The 12,905-nt window shown below is 67.1% G+C and overlaps 2 protein-coding genes across 5 annotated transcripts; both read right to left on the minus strand.

Annotated features, from left to right (window-relative positions):
• Window positions 1–152: 152 nt before the first annotated feature.
• LOC308067889 (uncharacterized protein) lies at window positions 153–3,027 on the minus strand. The gene is made up of 3 exons (XM_080397488.1): window positions 1,490–3,027; window positions 567–780; window positions 153–349 (listed from the first exon to the last, which is right to left on the minus strand). Exons 1-3 carry the CDS (start codon window positions 2,064–2,066, stop codon window positions 160–162), a joined length of 981 nt encoding a protein of 326 aa, XP_080253614.1. The 5' UTR covers window positions 2,067–3,027; the 3' UTR covers window positions 153–159.
• A 116-nt stretch (window positions 3,028–3,143) lies between these two features.
• Window positions 3,144–12,905, minus strand: MAN2A2 (mannosidase alpha class 2A member 2). Of its 4 annotated transcripts, none has more exons than XM_080397422.1 (24): window positions 12,666–12,905; window positions 12,048–12,200; window positions 11,617–11,664; window positions 11,319–11,463; window positions 11,041–11,212; window positions 10,125–10,252; window positions 9,798–9,971; window positions 9,263–9,449; window positions 9,004–9,181; window positions 8,631–8,833; window positions 8,211–8,393; window positions 7,902–8,016; window positions 7,632–7,699; window positions 7,288–7,453; window positions 6,736–6,972; window positions 6,505–6,627; window positions 6,292–6,406; window positions 6,063–6,196; window positions 5,827–5,968; window positions 5,452–5,585; window positions 5,046–5,123; window positions 4,524–4,712; window positions 4,300–4,413; window positions 3,144–3,847 (listed from the first exon to the last, which is right to left on the minus strand). In XM_080397422.1, exons 2-24 carry the CDS (start codon window positions 12,177–12,179, stop codon window positions 3,695–3,697), a joined length of 3,318 nt encoding a protein of 1,105 aa, XP_080253548.1. In that variant the 5' UTR covers window positions 12,180–12,200; window positions 12,666–12,905; the 3' UTR covers window positions 3,144–3,694. The 4 variants fall into 4 exon arrangements, with proteins under 4 accessions (XP_080253548.1, XP_080253545.1, XP_080253546.1 ...); XM_080397419.1 differs by having other exon boundaries at window positions 11,617–11,871; XM_080397420.1 differs by having other exon boundaries at window positions 4,300–4,410; window positions 11,617–11,871; window positions 12,666–12,903.

The following is a 12,905-nucleotide window of genomic DNA, read 5'->3' on the forward strand; positions in this document are numbered from 1 at the left end:
CCCCGCGGCCCGGCGGTGCCGCCACCGGCCACGTGCGACCTCGCGTGCCCCTCAGTCCGTCCGTGTGCGTCCCCGCCTGCCCCCCCCCGCCCCGCCGCACCCCCGGGCAGGGAGCCCCGGACCCCCCCCTTGGACCCTGCCCTGCCCGCGGCCCCCCCCTCAGCAGGCGCGGCTGGGGGGCAGCGGGGAGCGGGGCCCCCCTGGGAGGCCGCAGGGCAGGCAGCGGGCGCAGGGCAGGAGGCGGCCGAGGCGGCAGCGCCGGGTCCGGTAGAAGTGGAAGAGGTCGACGGCCATAAGGAGGAGGATGAGGAGCCCGTAGAGCCCCACGAAGGGCAGGGCCAGCGGCTTCCTGTTGGGGGGGAACACATCTCAGGAAGGGGTGGCCACGGCCCCCCACCAGCACAAGGCACCCTGCGCCGGCGAGAGCCCCGCTCTGGGCTGCAGGGTGGCACCGCACACCCCAGCCCCCCGCAGCCACAGCAAGCCCCCAGCGCCGCCAGGCCAGCCCCGCCGCCCCCTCCCACCTCCCGGGCACCAGCAGCCCCAGCCCAGCCACCGCGGCTCACCGGAGGAGCCCGGGGCCGGCCAGGCTGGAGAGGTTCACCCCAGTGAGGGCCTCCAGGGCCAGCTGGGAGCAGCAGGTCTTGAGGGTGAGGGGGCTGCGGCGGCAGCAGTAGCGATGGCCGGCCGGGTCACTCAGCCGTGGGCAGTAGAAGCCAGGGTGGTAGCGGCCGTCGGGGCCTGCATAGCCCTCGCAGAGGTGCAGGTTCTGCACCGAGGCTGCGGCAAGGAGCGAGAGCTCAGCGGGCACCGGGGCTCAGCCCCTGCGGCGCGGTGCCACAGAGTCTGTGAGCTTCACCCCTGCAGCAGGGCGGGCCGGGGGGCCAGCAGCCAGTGTGGTGCCGCGGGGACGGGCTACCAGCTCCAGCGTGGTGGCCCTTGCAGGGATGCTGTGCTGCGGAGCAGAGCCCTGCGAAGCTGTGGCAGGGACAGGCTGGGCTCGAGCACGCTGGCCCCAGGGGGCCTCAGCACAGGAGCCCCCAGCTTAGCCTGTGGGGTGGGCTCGGGGGGCGGCAGGGCTCCAGCCCGGTGGGCAGCACCGCTGAGCACAGCCCCACACGGCAGTGCCTGCTGTGGTGTGCGCCATGACCTCCAGCACTTGCCGCAGCCCCAAGGGAGGAGCGTGATGGTGGCAGATGGGAGGGGAAAGCCCCTGGGCCAGTGGGCCAGCTCCCATCTTGCCGTGCCAAACCCCCTCCCTGTTCCCCACCACCCCACAGGGACAGCACCCTCACCCCACAGACATGCAGGACCAACCCCGGCACCACCACACCTGGACCACCATCCCCAAGTGTGCACAGCTGCCTCCCGGCGCAGACCCCCCAGCCTCCATCATGGGCTGTCGGGGAGCAGCCTACAAGCGACAAGGGCCCAGCAGGGATGGGGAGAATGGGGTCAGGGAACAGGAGGGGTGGGAGCGGGGCTGTACCTGTCCCAAGGAGGCCGGGGCACAGAGCTGTGGCAAGGAGCAGCCGGAGCAGGAGCCCACCCTGCATCTTCCCAGCTGACCCTGGGCAGAGGCAGCTCTGGCTACAGCAGAGGCAGAAACCACAGCTCCTCCTGCTCCCGCCTCCATCGCGGCCCATCAAGAGCTGCTTGGAGCCATTAGAGCCTCCTTCACTCGCTGCCCGCTCCCCAGAGACCAGGGCAGGAGGCGGGAGCATCGCTAATGAGCTTCTTCTCAGGGGCCAAGTGCAGGATGAGAGGTGCCACCCCCACCCCACAGTGGGGCACCAGGTCCATGGGTACCGGTTGGGCATCTCAGCCCACCTGGGGCTCCCAGCACTGCAGGCAAGGGCCATAGGGCAAGTGCCTGGCCCTGGGGCTGTGGGCAGGCAGGTTGTGCTGCAGCCCCCCGGCAGCCCCCGGTGGGCAGCAGGCCCTGCACCAGCAGCCTGGCCCCCCGCCAGCTGTGCCATTAGCCAGGCTCCACAGAGCCACCGGCGGCACGCTGCTGTGCCACACAGGGCCGTGGTCTCCTGCTCCCCAGCACGGCCCCGCCACATGCTCACGCCCCCAGCCCTGCACCAAGCCGGGGGTCCTGCCCCACCAGGCTGTCCCTGGGGCAGCGTGAGGGGCTGAGCTGCTGGGGACACTCCACACCAGCTCCATGCACTCTGCCCATTCGCGGGGCCGTGGGTGCGGGGCTGTGGGTGATCCCGTGGGATGCTGCGCAGGAAACCGAGACAGAGCTCAGCCAGTTCCTCACCTGGCCCTCCCTGCGGCCCTCTGCACTGGCACCTGCTCGCAGTAATTAGCCCCGGGGGGACCAGGGGAGTGTGGCAGCCCCTTCAGTCCCCACAGCAACTGGGAGGATGCTCCTGGTGGTGTGGCTTCCCATGGGCCCTGGGATGCTGCAGACGGGCCAGCCAGGCTCCTCGGGCACCAAAGCATTGCCAGGCACAGCCAGCAGCACCCCACGGCAGCACCCCACAGGGTCCAGCTCCCCCAGTAGCTGCATGCATTTCAGCCCTGAGCACAGCCGGCAGTCCCCAGCCCTGGGAGGCTGCTGTGCCAGGTGCTCGCTCCAGCTGTGCAGCGGTGCACATGTGGGTGCTGTGGCAGATGATGTCCATCCCCTCACTGCTGGGCTGGCCCAACCTTCCTGGGGTGCTAGGGGGTCCCCAGTGACTGTCATCACTTGCCTCTCAACTGCTGGCAGCCCCAGTAGAGACCAGGCTGCTAGGCTCACACCAAAAGAGGGCTAAAGGTGCTGAATTTGGGAGAGGCCATTCCCATGCTTAATCCGGATGGTGCTGCTTGCATAAGGAGCTGCCTAACTTCAGTCCGCACCCTGTCCCCCTTGCTCCTGCCAGCACCAGGTGCTGCCTGTCCCTGAGCATGGCTGTGCCACCGGCCTCTCACATGTGCCAGAGGCCCCACAGCTGGCTCAGCCCCAGAGCACCAGCAGGGCAGGGACCCCCCCAGAACACAGCAGCACAGCCCTGGCAGCCCACCCAGCTGGGCCCTGGCCACAGCTCCAAGCTTGCCTCCACATTGCCTTGGGGTGCTGCCCTGTCGCCCCAACAAGCACCAACCCGCTTCCCACACAGTGCAAGAAACACAAACCAGACACAGACCAGGGCCCTTAGAAACAGCCTCATGTTTCCTACTAGCTCCAGGCGAGCCCAGACTACAGTCCACAGCACCTTCCCGGCCAGCTGCCCCAACCCCACCAGGCTCCTGGCAGCCCCCATGCTGCCCCGCTGGCTGGGGGACTGCAGCACGGGCCCCTGCCCTAAGACGCCGGGGTGGGCACCCTCTGGGGAAGCCAAGCGAATGCAGCAGGGCGGCTGTGCCCACCCTGCCGGCAGCAGCAGAGCCCGGCTCGCCGCCCCTGCCAGCCGTGCTGTGCTCAGGGCAGCGCTCAGCCTGTGGCCTCTATGCCCGGGCAGCACCCGGCAGTCTGCACAGCCCTGCCGCAGCAGTTCACTTCGGAAATCTATCAGAGAACACAGGACTAATAAATTAGAAGGCAGCAGCCTTTGCAAGTCTGGCACCTCCTGCCCAGCGCCTGCCTGCCTGCCACGGGCTTGCTGGCCCAGCCTCTCCTGGGCCATGCTGGTGCTGCTGGGTTCAGCAGCTGCTCCCACGTTGCCCAGCCAGTCTTGCTTCTCTCCCACTCCAGGAGACACTACCCCAGGCGGATGCGGAAAGTGGCAATTTCCATGGGGTCCAGGTGGATGTTGGTGCTGTTGGAGGCCGTGCCCAGCGGGTACATCAAAGTCAGCGAGGTGGGCTGCAGGGAGCCCAGTTCCAGCCCCTGGAACAGGCCACCCAAGGCCAGCTAGGGAGAGAGGAGGGAGAAGGATGGGTGGCCTGGATGAGTGGGATGAGGTGCAGCTCGGTAGTGCAGCACCGTGCACGGGGCAGCCCCACACGTGCTGGGCCAGCAGCCAGTTCACAGGCCCCCCACAGCACCCAGGGCACCATACTGGCCCAGCCCAGCCCAGGCTTTGCCCTTCCTTGCTGGGCGTGCAGGGCTCATAGAAGGCTCCAGACCCACTTCTTGAGAAACCAACACCCTCCAGCTTTGCCTGGGCAAGGAGCAGAGCAGGGCTGCATGCTGCGCTGTGGAACGCTTGACCAGCCACTGGTGCTGGGGTGCTGGGGGACCTCGGGCACCCTGCAGCCTGGCTGGGCGTGAGCACAGAAGGCAGGAGGCAGGTCTGGCACCAGACGTAGTGGGGGGCCCTGCCTCTGACCCAGCGGAGGGTGGAGGTGGCAGCCTGGTCCTACCTTGCCCTGGCTGGTGGTGCAGTTAAACCCCAGGTTCTTGGCCTCCAAGCTGCAGTCAAAGCCTTTGCGGTGCAGGATCAGGGCTGCCTCAGCCGAGGGTAGGGAGTCATCCTGCTGGGGAGCCGGGGTGTGAGGTGCAATGCGGGGGACAGCAAGTGCAGCCCCCCCCCCAGGGGTCCCGCTGCCCACCCCACTGCCCACCCTGCTCACGAGGCATAGCTCACCTCTGCCTGCAGCATCCGCAGGTTAAGGATGTGAAAGTCACAGGGGAAGGTGGTGGAAAGGGGCATGAAGGAGCGCAGGGCTGGCGGCTTCTCCTGGGCCACGGGCATGACCAAGGCTTCGGCGTTGAGGTGCATGGAGGTGATGTGGCTCAGCAGGGAGGGGAAGCTGATCGGGCGGCTGTCCTGCACCTGCCAAAGAGCACATGGCTCAGCAAAGGCCAGGGCAGCAGCAGGGCCAGGCAGAGCCTGGACAGGGCCCACGGGACCTCCTGCTCCTTACAGCCTCTCCAGCAGCACCTGAACAGGCACCTGTGAGCACAGGGCACCCATAGCTGCCCCTGCCCAGGCAAGACCCCCCTCCCCAACACCCAAACAGGGAGAGTGGCTGCCAGCCGGGCAGCCTGCACAGACCCTGGCTAGCCAATGCTCAGACTACAGGCCTGCTACGCGGGCTGGCTAGGCTAGTCGCTAGCAGCTAGTGCACGAGACAGGGAGAGACAGCGGGGCCAAGCTGGCCGTTACCTCTGGGCTGCCAGTCCTGGTGCCGGGGAAGCCCAAGGCTTTAAACACGGAGGCCAGTTTGGAAAAGAAGCTGGAGCTCTGAATGGGTGACATGGAGCATGCATAGAGAGCAGCGAGGGGATGGGACAAGAACACTGTGAATACGAGGGCAGCATGGCTCCACATGGACAGACCCCATTGCACGGTCCCACCCTGTCCATACCCCCTGCTCCAGGCCTGTCCCAGTGCAGTGCCAGCACGACGGCAGGGAGGGCCACAGGACAGCAGGGGAGGAGACCCTGCATCCAGTTGCATGTGGGGCTTTCTGCAGACACCCCCACCCTGCTCCATCCCAAGGCTGGGCTGAGCTCTCCGGGCGAGCAGCACTGCACCACAGCCCCGTCCCGCGGCCTTACAGCCCATGCACCTTGTTGGCGGTGGCACGGCGCTCCAGGAGGAGGCGGAACCGGTTGCAGGTCCGCTTGTTGTCCTTCAGCCCTTGGCCCAGGCCCCGGTTGTCATCTTGCATGAGGCGCCGGTCCAGGATCACCTCCAGCTGGCCTGCGGAGAACGGGTCCCAGCACCCCGGGCTTTAGCAGGAGCCAGCCGCCCCGCATGGCCCCTCTGCCACCACCGTGCATGGAAATGCTCCTGCAGGGCTGGGGGCAGCCAGAGAACCCCCAGAGACAGCAGGACCAGGGCACCCTGTGCCCAGCCCTCAGCACCTCCATCCCCCGCCCAGGGCAGCCCCAGCTCTGTGGCAGACCCCAGCCCCAGGCACAGCCCCACAGCCCCAGCTCACCGCTGCCAAGGCTGGAGACCCCCAGGGCCTGGGCTGTGTGCAGCGTCAGGCGGCTCTGCATGTCCTGGATGTAGGCCATGGTGGGCATGGGGTAGAAGTTGGCCTGCAGCGGGAGCTTCCGCTGGTACCTGCGGGGCTGGATCTGCCGAGGGACAGAGGTCAGTGGCTGGAGGTGGCTCCCGTGGTGCCAGGGCACCATCCCCCCATGGGCAGCTGCTGTCCCTCCCCAGGGATACCTGGAAACCATTGAGGTCTGTGAAGAAGGTGTCATCACTCTCAATGTCAGTGCTGAAGCGCAGGGCCAGCTCCTTGTTGATGTGGTCACGGATGTCCACCAGGCAAGACATGTCTAGGGACAGGCCCTCCACCCCTGTGGGCAGGCAGTGAGGGGCTGGGACCCATGGGCAGCATCGCCCAGCACCCCTGCACCAGTGACACCCCCAGCACAGCCTCACGTTGTCTCACCCGGCACATTGTAAAGCCGCACCACAGTCTGGACGTGCTGGTAGTAGCTGGCGACCTCTGAGAAGAGGGGTCCCTCTGTCACTCGCACCACCGGGGGGTCCTTGGGCGCGTAGGGCTGGGGAGAAGGAGAGCTGCGCTGAGGCTGCTGCCTGCAGGACTGTCAGGTGGCCGCGGGCATAGCTGCCAGCTGGCTCGCAGAGGCGGTCCCTGTACCTTGGCCTCGCCATCAGGCAGAAAGAGATAGGCTCCACTTTTGTCCTTGGAGGTCCTGGTGCCATAGACGAGGAACTCACTGCTCACCCTCTGCTCCCGCTCCTCCCCAGCTCGGCGGATGCTCTGCGGGGTGCCAGCCGGCACAGCGGTGAGCGCATCTGTCACGATGCGGTGCTGTGTCCCCCTCCCCTCCTTCACCTCCATGCCACCCGTCAAGACCCCTGCACTCACCTGCAGCAAGCCTGAGTGTCCCGAGAAGCAGGCCTGCAGGTGCTGGTTCTCCAGACAGAAGTCATCAGTGGTGGCTGGGAAGACGTGCACGGGTACGGCCTCCTGCTTATGCACAGGCAAGTCCCGGCCGTGCAGGTACAGGCGCACGGAGGACTTCAGCGTGGCATGGCTGTCGAAGGACTTGTGCAACTGCAGCACACGCAGCCCCAGTGCAGGCAGCCGGGCCAGGATGGACACCTGCGAGCAACACGGAGACCTGAGCCAGCCTCTCTGCAGGAGGGCAGCTGGCGTGCGGGGACCTGCCAGCTGTCACTGGGGCAAAGACCTTGGCTTGGAACTTCTGGGGCCTCTGCTGAGGAAGGGAAGTGCGTGGGGGGCTGGGGGTTTGCAAGCAGTGGGAGCTCATGTTGTGGTGTGGGGACACTTGTTGCCACAGAGGAGGGCTCACGGGACATCCAGCCAAGGGGGCAGTGTGTGAGGTCAGAAGGCTGGCACACGTGGGCTGTGCAGGCTGAGGATGGGGACAGGCAGTGACAGTGGGGCACCCTGTACCTGGTAGACGTTGGGCACCATGTCCGTAGCAGAGCCCCACTGCGCACTGAGCTGGGAAGGCAGGGGCTGCCCCTCCTCGGAGAGCACACACACGTGTGGGGAGTCCACCAGCACCAGCACGATGCTCAGCCGCTCCTGCTCCAGTGGGTTGAACACCACCAGGAACCTGCAGGGTAGGGGCACACAGGGATGGCCACCCCAGCCCCACAGCATCCCAGGTGCTCCATGCCCCATGCCACCCACGAGTCCTGTGCACCCACCCATTGCTTTGCTGGGTCCCAGGTAGCCCCTCACTGCCTTCCCACAGCCCCATTAGCCCTGAGAGCAAGCCAGGCAGCCCCTACCGAGGCAAGGTGTCCAGTTTGACCACTGTTCTCTCCGGGAGGGAGTCCTGGCTGGGGCGCATGTCATCCTGAGGAGAGGAGTGGTCAGAGCTGGGGTGCACCCACCACCCCTGCCAGCCCGGTCCAGGATCGCAGGCACAGGCTGGGACCCTTTCCACAGGCCCCCACCCAACCCTGAGCAGGCAAGCAGGGCTTTGCTCCCCGGGGCCATGGGAACAGCTCCCCCAGCATGCTGGGGCGCAGGGAGCCGCGGGGCTGGGAGCTGCTCACTGTGTCAAGGAAGGGTGCAGAAGGGTCGTGGCGGTAGGCGTCCTTGTCCCCCAGCACGAGGTAATGCGCAGCGTTGATGATGATGTGCTTGAGGTTCGTGAGGGAGTGGAGCAGCCTGGGGCACAGGCAGAGTGAGCCACCCGGGACCGGCCCCCTGTCCTGTCCCAGAGCTCCCCCAACATCCCCCACCTCCCCCCAGGAGAGGAGCCCCACAGAACCCCCACACCCAACCATGCTCCCAGCCCCCTGCCCACCAGCCCCCATCTGAGACAGACCCCTCAGGGCTGCACGCTGGCCCCCTGCACGCACCGGACTCCATAGTCAACCGCCACAGCCTCCTTGGCGGTACCGGTGATGGCATCGTGGTGCTGGAAGAGGCCCAGGTTGCGGCGGGCATTGCTCAGCAGGGCGTAGTCGGAGAGCGGGTACCTGCCATCGGTGCCAGCATGGCGAGCGTGGGCAAGCGCCAGGCTGTACAGGATCTCTGCCCCCCTGTGCAGGGACAAAGTCACCGAAGGTCCCTGCCCCAGCACCCCAATGCTCCGGGCCAAGCAGCGCCCTGGGGCTGGGCAAGGGTTCGGCACTGCCTGGCCCGTGCCCAGGCCACCCGCAGCGTGTTGGCAGGTGGGCGCAGACTGCAGGACTGCCCGGGCTCCCCGGTGCTGCCGGGCCGACCCTTGCCCGTGCCCCCTGCACACAAACCCTGCCCCGGGGCCCGCTTCCCCTCACCGGAGGTGGGCCTCCAGCACCCGGTCCAGGCTCTTGTAGAAAGGCCGGGAGGTGTAGTAGCCTGTCCAGTAGTGATCCTCCCGGTCCGCATAGGAGAAGAAATCCCCACTCAGCACTGGGAACCCGGGTGGTTTCATCCCCGGCACGATGCCCACCTTCTTGTACAGAGCATCAAAGTAGTCGGAGAGCGTCCCAAACTGCGCCTGCAGGATCGCAGCCCTGAGCCCAACAGGGAACAGCCAGGGCTCCCACCACCCCTCCCAGCACTGCCCACCCTCCCACTGGGCTCTGTAGGTGGCACCCCCACCACCCCCGCCTGTGGAGCCTGGCTTCCTCCAGCCCCCTGTGCTGCCCCAGACCTCCCCGCACATACCTGGACATGGAGGTTGGGCCGGGAGTTGAGGAAGTCAAAGATGCGCTGGTAGTTGAGGAACTGCGCATCCCATTCCTGCGGCTTGTCGTAACGGAAATCGTCTCCCAGGGGCACCAGCAGCACCTTGCTGCGGTACAGCTTGGACTTCTTGCGGTACTGGTCCAGCAGCAGCTGGGCTCTGCCATGGGGGGCCAGGGTGTGAGGCTGGCTCCCAGACAGGGCTGTGGGGCTCAGAGCCACTTGCCCCTGCAGCACTCACCGCTCTGCCACGTTGGCATCGGTGATGGCTCGGGGAGGCACCTTCCACGGGCAGTTGATCCGGCCACCCGGCAGGCGCTTGAAGTCAAACTGACAGCAGATCTTGGGGTCCGGCCCACAGGTGTGGGGCACATCGTAGCTGTAGAAGGGCATCATGTGGCAGAAGATGTCGGTGCTGGCATCTGGATCTGCAGGACGAAGGACAGATGAGGACCAGCAATGGTTCTCCCTTGCCTATTCACAAGCAGGGGAGCCCCAGGGGCACGTGAAAGGCTGCTGGCGCAGAGCAGACCTGGCACACAGGGTCACCTGCTTGGAGCCCAGAGAGCACAGCAGCCTCTCCCAGAATGCTGGGCATGGGCACGGAGGTGGTCACCCGGGCGCTGTCCCTCAGGGCAGAACAGCCGCAGGGCAGAGACATTCCCTCCCTGGCACTCGGCTCGCCATCCATACAGGAAAGTGGTTGGTAGCTATTCCCTGCTGCCCCCCACCCCGGCAGGGCCCCCCCCTGCAGTCACCTCCCAGCAGCCCCTCACCCCACGTCTGTCTCCACATGAACTCCAGGTTCTGGGTGGCCGCAAAGTGCTTCTTGATGGCGTAGTGCACGCGCTGGATGAGCATGCCTGTCAGGTTGGAGCGCTTCAGCAGGTAGGGCATGGTGGAGCTGTGCCCAAAGGGGTCAACAGCCCAGCCCGACCGGGGCGTCACACCTGGGGACACAGAGACCCATCAGCCCTGCACCGGGCCTCTCAGCACCTCCCATGAGGAGGCTCCTGCCAGGGATGGGGGTGCCCACTGGCACATCAAGCAGGCCCCCAGCCAACATGCTGCCCCTCCTGCCCGACATCCCACTCAGCTCTCACCGATGTTCTTCTCCAGCCACTGGTGCCCCTCAATCAGCTGGTCGATCATGGCAAAGTAGTGGGAGTTGGCCTCGTCAGGCATCACCCAGCCACCAGTTACCATCTCCAGCTGCCCATTGCCGATCAGCCTGCAAGGGGGGCACACGAGATGCAATCAGCTCCAGGCAGAGCCCAGCAGTGAGCTGTGTGTCCATGGCAGAGCCTCTCCCTGCCTTCGAGCCTCCTGCATCTCACCTGCAGCCTCTGCAACCACTGGCTGCCAAGTCCCACTGCCCACGCTGTCCTCACACAGACAGACAACCCTCCACAGAACCACGCTGGCTGAAGCCTCAACCAGAGCCCATCTCCACACAGGCCGGCATCCTCCACTGTGTCCTGCAGCCCACGTTGCCTCTGTCCTCCACCCACAGCACTCCCAGAACAAGTGGGCTGACGAGACAGCCCTCTCCTACCGCACAATCTGTCTCTCCAGGTCTCCCACCCCTCTGAGGGTGCCCTGGGCCTTGCAAAGCACTGGCACTGCTCAGGCTGCACAGCGGTGCTCGCATGCTTGGGTTTAGAGTGGTGAAAGGGACTTCCCCAGCCCTGAGAGCACAGGGAGTAGTGTAGGGCAAGACCTGCCTCCCCTGGCCCCCCAGGCCCCCGCTGTGGATGCCCCAGCACTGGGAGCACCCTGGCTCGTACTCCACACTGCTACGGTTTTGACGTCCTGCTGCATTGAGAGGTTGCTGCAGTGGCAGGGCACCCCATGGCGGGCATTGTGGAGCCCACAGCTGCTACACTGCGGCCACAAGACAGCCTTCGTCTCCCCAGGGCCCTTCCCTCATGCACCCCATGCTCACAGCCCATGCCTCCTGCAGCACCCTGCCTCTGGGCAGGGACTGCGCTAGGCAGTGTGGCCGGGGGGCAGCCCTACCTCCGCACTGCAGCCCGCTTCTGGGCACTAATGTTGTCCCACCACTTGGAAAAGAAGGAGATCTCGGACCAGATAAAGCGCCGGCGTGGGTCCTCCTGCATCTTCAGCACCATGCTGTTGAGGATGTGCTGCGTCTGGTCATAGTAGTACTTGTCGAAGGTCTTGATCCAGCCTGTCAGCACAGGCCAGGGGGTCACTGTGCGGGGCCCACCGCTTCCTCACCAGCAGGGCCTGGGCTAGCCCTTCCCCTCCCCTGCCCACCTTCACCGGCTGCTCACCCGGGTCGTTGTGGGAGTGCGGCACCACAAACACTTGCAGGGGCTCAGTGTACCACTCATTGGGCTCATAGGTGATATCGAAGCCCTGCTTCCACACGCCGCCGTCCTGGTTGTCAAAGGGCAGCAGGGAGTACACAGCCAGCATCTGCCGGGTGGGAGACAGGGCTCAGGGCAAATATCGGATCGAGAGACCCCCAAGGAGTAGGGCCAGGACCCCCCGGACACTATGCTGCTATGGACCCCCTCATACTAGCAGAGATGGGCCCTGAGCTGCTGGGCTGGGCTGCTGGTCCCTCACCTGCAGGTCTGGGCTCTGTCCCTTGCCCCCCAGGGCAAACTGGCAGTCCTGTGGGGAGACGGAGAGGAAACTCGGGCGACTCTCGGGGGGCAGTACCCACGAGCCATTGGGCGTGTGGTGGGGCAGCGCCGGCTGCCCCTCTGCGTGGGCTGTCAGCTCCAGCACCGAGTCCTTGATGTGGCTGATGATCTCGTGGTTCTCCTCCAGCAGCTGCTCCAGCTGCTCAATGCGGTTCTGCAGCACCGAGATCTGACTCTGGGGACACAGATGCCACCGTGAGAGCCTCTGGTGCCCTGTGCCAGGTGGGTCCCGGCCCCCGCCTGCCCTGACAGCAGCGAGGAACAAGCCCTGGCCCAGGCAACCGGCTGGCCTCAGGCTGTGCCAGCTGGCTCCCACTAGCCCTGGGCCACTTGCCCATCCCTACCACTCACCCTGGGGAAGTTGCCCCCGCTCTGGTGGCGCGCGGGGTCATGCTGCACCCGGTCCAGCATCAAGTAGAGGGAGAAGACGGCCACGCAGAAGATGGCAGCTCCACACACTGTCACCTGCTTCTTCAGCTTCATCCCGGGGCCGCCGGGGCAGACCTGCGCCGGGACAGCGCCGTGCCGGTGCCCCTGCCAGCCCAGCCGCGGCGCCGCCACAGGCCGGGGGTCCCGGGGCAGCGCAGCACGGGGCCGCCGCCCCCTCTGCGATCCCCCCCCTCCTCCTCCTCCTCCTCCTCACCCCCCCTTCCCCCGCTGCGTCCTACTTCGCTTAATCCGGCGCCGGGTATTTATAGCCCGGGCCGGGGCTCAGGGCCCAGCGCACCTCGGGCCCGGGCCGCCGCGGGCTGCGGGCGGGGGGGACGGGGGGACGGGGGGACGGGGGGACGGGGCCGCAGCCGGAGCCGCAGCCGGGGCAGGCCGCAGCGGTTCCGCCGAGCCGGGCACGGGGCCTCCGCGCCGGGAGCGGAGGGGGCCGGGGCCAGGGCCGGGGAGGTCCGGGCCGGGGCCGCCCACCGCAGGACGGCTCCGGGGGCGGGGGCGGGGGCGCGGCCGCTCGGCTCTTACCCTGGCCGGCTCCGCGGCCCGGCCCGGCTCCTTACATCGCTCGCCCCGGGCCCGCCGGCTGCCGCGGCCGGGATGGGCCAGGCCCCGCCCGCCGCTCCGCCCGCCCGGCCCCGGGCCCGGCCCCGGCCCCGCCGGGAGGCGGCTCCGCCGGGCAGCGCAGCGGGCGGCAGCGGGGCCGGACCGACCGCGCCGGGACTGACGGCGCCGGGACTCGCGGTAGCCCCGGGGGCCGGTCCCGGT

This window comes from Falco punctatus (genome assembly GCF_963210335.1).
Source record: "Falco punctatus genome assembly, chromosome: 7".
Lineage (NCBI taxonomy): Eukaryota > Metazoa > Chordata > Aves > Falconiformes > Falconidae > Falco > Falco punctatus.

Coding starts and splice junctions, on each gene's coding strand:
- LOC308067889 (XM_080397488.1), bottom strand. CDS start 2,066: ATGTGGCGGGGCCGTGCTGGGGAGCAGGAGACCACGGCCCTGTGTGGC. Junction 781..1,489: donor CCCCGGCCTCCTTGGGACAG/GTACAGCCCCGC, acceptor TCCTTGCCGCAG/CCTCGGTGCAGAACCTGCAC. Junction 350..566: donor GCCGGCCCCGGGCTCCTCCG/GTGAGCCGCGGT, acceptor CCCCCCCAACAG/GAAGCCGCTGGCCCTGCCCT.
- MAN2A2 (XM_080397419.1), bottom strand. CDS start 12,179: ATGAAGCTGAAGAAGCAGGTGACAGTGTGTGGAGCTGCCATCTTCTGC. Junction 5,124..5,451: donor GCCGTGCCACCGCCAACAAG/GTGCATGGGCTG, acceptor TCACCCATTCAG/AGCTCCAGCTTCTTTTCCAA. Junction 4,713..5,045: donor CCAGGACTGGCAGCCCAGAG/GTAACGGCCAGC, acceptor GCTCTTTGGCAG/GTGCAGGACAGCCGCCCGAT.